This window comes from Pipistrellus kuhlii, unplaced genomic scaffold (assembly GCF_014108245.1).
Source record: "Pipistrellus kuhlii isolate mPipKuh1 unplaced genomic scaffold, mPipKuh1.p scaffold_m20_p_3, whole genome shotgun sequence".
Classification (NCBI taxonomy): Eukaryota; Metazoa; Chordata; class Mammalia; order Chiroptera; family Vespertilionidae; genus Pipistrellus; species Pipistrellus kuhlii.
In genome coordinates this window covers 38,736,947-38,742,946 of record NW_023425529.1, presented here as the reverse complement: position 1 = coordinate 38,742,946, position 6,000 = coordinate 38,736,947, and the positions used below count along the sequence as shown (strand labels likewise).

Below are 6,000 nucleotides of genomic sequence, written 5' to 3'. Positions count from 1 at the left end.
AGCTTTCCAGTGCCCCACCCCTGGCACGGATCCTCCCCTCCAGGGTTCCCCGGGCTTCCTAGGTTTGCTCCCCGTCTCCGCCAGTCTCCCCCTAGCGTGCCTTGGCAGCCCTCCTCTGCGCCCCGGAGCGGGAGTCCTCTGCAGCGCCCGGGGCTGCTTGGGAGCGCCCGGCGGCGCAACATCGCTCCTGGGCTTTTCTTCCCTTTGCCTCCAGCGCGGGTGAGCGTGTCTCCTCCCAGTCTTGCTGTGGCTGTGGCTGTGGGTCCTTTCTCTCTGGCTTTCAAGACACGCGCCGAAATCAAGGGGTAAGAGGAAAGACCACCCATCAACTTAGCGCCTTGCATGCAGATCTTTCCATCCTGAGAGGCAGTTGGCTTCTCCCAGGTCAGCCCGGGAGGACCCGGGGAGGGCGGAGCTGCCCACACTCTGGGACCCGCTAGACGCATATCGGAAACCTAGGAGCCGGTGCAGGAGTGGGACGCCCAGCGCCGGCCTCGCCCTCGGCGGTTCCTCCCTCCTCCTCCTCCTTCCCCTCCTCCTCCTCCCCCTGCTCCTCTCCCCGCCTCCGAGGTCCCGCCCCGCCCTCCCCGGAGGAGCTGTCTCTCCCTCCGCCGAGCGTCTTCGGGGCTCTCTCCATTGTCTCTGTCTTTACAACAGGTCTGGGCGCTGGGCAGACGGACGGCGGGTGCAGGGCTGCCCCATCCTAGGCTATTTTTTGGGGGGGCCGCCTCCCTCCTTCTGGGTGTGCGTGCCTTCTGCTGCCTTTATTCCTGCTCTGGAGCTAATCTCCCCGCAAAGCAGCCTCCGAGCAAAGTCTCCCCCCGCCTCCCCTCTCCTTCTGGGCCCCCTCCCAGCCGGCCCGCTGCCCGGGCTCTGCGTGTGGGAATGGTGTGAGCCTGGAGGGTCCAAGTTCTTCACGTGCCAGGGGGTCCTCCCTGTTCTTTCTTTTTAGGCAACCCAATCGTACTCATCCTGCTAATCCATACATCCGAGGCAGCGGCAGGAAGGACCAGATCAAGCTATTTTCCCGCTGGATCCCAAGGACCGCTTCAATTTATTTTATTTTATTTTTTATTTTTAAAGAGGGAGACGATGGACTGAGCAGATCCACACCATGGAGTCTCGGGTCTTACTGAGAAGCTTCTGTTTGGTCCTGGGTCTGGGAGCAGGTGAGTGGCCCCGGCGCGGGGCGGGGAGGGGAGGAACGGATGGCCCCAGTTGACTGGGGACAGACACCTCGTTTTTTTCCCCTCCGCCCCAAGTAGGTCTGGAGTGGGAAGCCTGGCATAGGGGGCGGCTTTGGGTTGGGATTTTTTTTTCCTGAGACGGAAGGAAGGGCAGGTCACACCCCTCGCCCAGGGTCGGAGGGCCCTGGGGGAACTTTGCCCCCAGAGGGGCTTAAAGTAGGTCAGGGAAATGGGACGGGGCGCTCCGCTATTTAAAGCTTTGGCTGCTGGTCTCAGGTGAGGCTGTGAGGGAGCCGCCTCTCCCCAGTTCCCCAATGTGGTTTCCCAGACGCGGTTCTTTGCTGCCCTGGAGGAAGAGGCATGCATTTTGATGGGGCTTTTTTTCCCTTTCCTCCTCCCACTCCCACCCTCACCCCCACTCCCACCAGCTTGGGGGCTCGGTGTGGACCCTTCCCTACAGATTGACGTCTTCACCGAGTTAGAACTTGGCGAGTCCACGACCGGAGTGCGCCAGGTCCCCGGGCTGCATAATGGGACGAAAGCCTTTCTCTTCCAAGGTAGGAAGAGCTTGCGGAGCCCTTGTGCAGGGTTAGTTCAGAGAGGCCCAGGGGTGGCCTCACCCACTCCTCTGGGCCGCCTCGTGGGTGGTAGGCTCTGAGCGGAGATGTGGAAGGGTCAGTGGGAAACGCACACACCTAACATCTCTTTGTAAATGGCTTGATTTTCCTCCCCTCCCGCCCTCCCCCACCCCCTCCTCCTCACTTTGTACTCTTGCCAGTTCTAATGGATAGTGCCTTAATTACTGTACAGAAACTCCAATGGCAGATGGTAGATTTCAGAGTCTGGGGAACAATGAATTATAACAAAAATGCCTCATTTGGGTAAAATTGATTTAGGTAGGAAGGAGGATAGCTTAGTCGTCATGAAGACGCTGCTCTCTGAAAGTTTCAGGTACAATGGTGCCTGCCTGGTTGGGAGGAATTTCTTTATGTGGGTAGCTTTCTGGCAACATGATTACCTCCCAGTAGCTTTATCTATTGTGCATCACAAACAATGTATTTGGGACAAGATTCCTCATGGGAAGATCATGATTTTTTTTCCCCTCCCCTTTTTCATCAATGACAAGAGACAGGGAATACTATTTCTTGACAATGACTTTGAAAATATTTCAAATAATGTGTTCATTCAAAAGTATACCGGTATCACCATTACTTGTATACTTAGGATTTTAAAACTTTTTTTGAAGAGGCATTGGCACAAGTGTCTACATTTAAACTATATTTAAACGTGTTGTATAGTCAGAAGCAAATTCCAATGCATCAAGCCTCCAGCTTTGATTTACTAAAGCTTTTGAACAGTGCTTATGAAAGACGCTGTAATAGGAGTTTCTAAAAGGTGGCTAACCACTTACGGAAAGATTAGTTTCAGATGGCGAAGGATAGATGAAGGCAAAGGAGAAATGGAGTTCGGTGTAACATATCTGATGGGATGACTATAGTGCCTTCTCCCTTCCCCACCTAGATTTTTCTTTTGTGATTTTGGTGCCATGACTTCAAAAGAAGTGTAACTCATAATTACTAAAGGGTTAGATATGCAAAATAAAACCACTTCAGCAAATCTGCCACCAAGAAATAGGCATAAAAAACCCTGTGTTTCTGTAGTGGTGCTATTGCCTGATACAGCCAGTAAGTGTCACCATGGACAGTAACACCAAAGCTTACAGTTGGAGGAGGCGGGAGGAAATTGACATGTGTTGCATTTATTTAAAACAAGTGTACTTGTATAAGAAATAAAGATGTATTTTTTTTTCATTAGGGTGAGCACACTAAATGTTTCTGTGACAAATATTTATAATAAAATTATAGTTTGCTTATTATTATTACTTAAAGGTCTTTTTTTTTCTTTTTCTTTTTCTTTCTTTTTTGGATTGGTGCTATATTATATCCTTTAAAAACAATGACCAAATATAATAAAGGAAATAAAACCAGACTGTTAGAAAAATTCAGAGTAAAATAGAAGTGTCATTAGGGTTAAGCTTCTTTTCCTTTTTCTTTCTTTTTTCATTCCTTCCTTCCTTTCTTTCTTCTTCTTCTTCTTTTTTTTTATAACTGCTTTTCAATCCTTGTGAACACAATAGAAAGTTATTTCAGGACTGCTTATTTGTATAACTGGGGAGCTTTACAGAAGCTAATGGTCCTATTAACCAGAGGTGTTTAAGTGCCTTAAATTTTTTAAAGGTCCTTTAAATTATATTAGTGTTCTTCATAGTTTCTTCAGAAGAGTGTCTGAGCTGTCACAAATACAAACCTCCAGGACTGGGCATCTTATGTCCTTATGCTAGACAATTAGACAATTTCTCAAAAATAGTTTCAAGAGATCAATATCTTTTCATGATTTATTTATTTATTTTTTAATTAATCATGATTCTTTTTTTTTTTTTTTAAAGGAATGTTTACTATTCACTTTTATTTAGATTGCCAGTTCTTCAAGTTTGGTGTTGTATTGCAAATACATATGTTCTTTGAATCGTTCATAGTAACTATATACAGTGCACATTGATGAATTGGCTATTTTTGTTTCCTTGTTAGTACCAAGTCCAATATTTAGGGCAGCAATTTTCAACCTTTTTCATTTCATGGCACACATAAACTAATTACTAAAATTCTGCACCACTCCAAAAAAATATTTTTTGCTGTCCTGACAAAAAAGTAGGTATACTTTTGATTCAGTCACACCAGATGGCTATTGTGATGGCTGTTGTCTTTAAAAAAAAAACAAAAAACTTAATTTGACAATCTAAGGGAAAAGAGGTGAGTGCCCCAGACTAAAAAGTTAAGTATGGTTTAAAAATTTTTTTTATGACACACCAGTGTGCTCTGTGGCACACCATTTGAAAATCTCTGATTTAGAGTAAATGCCTAACAAATACTGTAGATGAGATTTGAAGAGGTAAAACTTCATTTCCTGCCAAATGATGAACTTTATTTTATATAGCCAATCAATCAGCAAGTAGTTGCTGCCTGCCATGTTCTCAGTAGGCATGTATTCCTGGTGTACTGATTATATTCTTCTGATTTCTTTTATTCTGAGATTTAGATTCTGAAATAGACAGCAGGTAGGCCTTTGGCCTGCTCCAGTTACTTTGGGAAGGTTTTTTTCTTTTCTTTTCTTTTTCTGTTATTAGCATGTGGAAACTATTTTTAAGAAATCAGTTCTGACTCCCTCCTACTCCTTCACCGGGATTCTGTGGATTTTAGAGAGACAAATGCTTTCAGACTCTGAAGATTTTATGGATTCAATTTATAGTGAATTGTGGGTGCTGCAGATCTTTTTGTATATGTGTAAAATGGCATAGCAAGAATAGTAACACGTTACAAAACCTGTGAGATGTCCTCAGATTTCAAATGAACCTATCAGATAAGTTACTTGGAGTTATCAGATACGTTTTAAATAGATGAAACAGATTTTGTACCATCAAATTTTTCCTGTAGTGGTGTAACTGTTTTCTTTTGTTCTTGGCTTGAAAATAATTCCAATGTGTAGTTTCCCACTGATTTTTGGTCATTAAATATTGCTTCTCCTTTTGCCTACTTCATTCTCTTTAGCAATTTTTAAGATTCTTGCAATTCATTACTTTTTGTTTGTTTGTTTTCTGTTAATTCTTACCTGAGGATATTTTTTCCCATTTATTTTTAGAAAGAGTGGAATGTAGGGAGAGAGGGGGAGAGAGAGAGAGGAGGGCAAGAGAAGAGAAAGAGAAACATTGATGTGAGAGAGACCCATCGATTGGCTGCCTTCTGCACGCACCCCCACCAGAGCCAAGGATCAAACTTGTAACTCTTAGGGGCATGGGCCAGTGCTCCAACCATTTGTCACTGGCTAGGACTGTAATTCAGAACTTTTTGAAATTATAATTTTTGTAAATTGTTGTACAATATAAACCCATTATTACTTGATAGTAATACTTTATTATAGATGCATTCAAAGAAAAATATGTTCACAAGTCAACTCTTATGCCAATATATGGAAACAAGAATGAAACTGGGCATTTGGTGGCATTAAGGAAAGTGAGGTGATAATATTAGTCTTCAGTGTGATGGTTAGTGAGCTTATGTGGATTTAGGGACAATACGTACTCATTGCCCCCAATATAATAAAATAACACAATAATTGAGAGATAGGCTCAGAAATCAGACTGATCAAAGTAGAATCTCATTTCCTGTTTTACTGTGGTGAAATTATTTAGTTTCTCTGAGCTTTTATCCTCAATTATAAAATTGATGTTGCTATGTTGATTAAAGGAGATGTGTTCATTCATCCAAATAAATTTTGTTGTGTAATTACTATTCTTCTAGGTGTTAGGCATATAACAAATGAAGAAGTGAGAAGTTGTTTTCATAGTGACTTGAAATAGTCATTACACAAACAATCACATAGATAATTTAATCGCTGTTAAGACAAATGATAGGAAGTAAAACTAAGGGTGTAATGGGACTCTACATTTCCATTTAGGAATCATAGGATCCAGTCTTTGAAGAAAAGTAATGTAAGCTGATAGCTGAAGGTTAAATAAGAGTAGTCTGGAGAAGGGGAACTGTGGAGATTCAGAGGGGAAGAGTAACAAAGGCAAGTGAAATAGCATAAACAGAAATTCTGGGATAAGCACGGCGCATTTGAGAAAAAGGAAGAAATCAAGAATAGTGGAAGTATACGGGTTGTGATATGAAATGAAGCAAAAGAAGAAATCAGGGACCAGGTTACATGCTAGGTCATATTTATATAAAGTAATAAAAAATTGTCATTATACAGAGAT

General features: G+C 43.1%; 1 protein-coding gene across 2 annotated transcripts in view; it reads left to right on the top strand.

Moving 5' to 3' along the window:
- Positions 1-286: 286 nt before the first annotated feature.
- NELL2 (neural EGFL like 2) overlaps positions 287-6,000 on the top strand; it is a 310,243-nt gene continuing 304,529 nt past the window's right edge. Inside the window, exons 1-3 of one of the 2 annotated variants that reach the window (XM_045587932.1) lie at positions 287-305; positions 1,084-1,169; positions 1,616-1,744. In XM_045587932.1, coding sequence (XP_045443888.1) covers positions 1,115-1,169; positions 1,616-1,744 — 184 coding nt within the window. In that variant the 5' untranslated portion in view covers positions 287-305; positions 1,084-1,114. Of the gene's footprint in view, positions 306-528; positions 658-1,083; positions 1,170-1,615; positions 1,745-6,000 lie in introns of those variants that run through there. The other variant, XM_036457537.2, reaches the window with a different exon arrangement.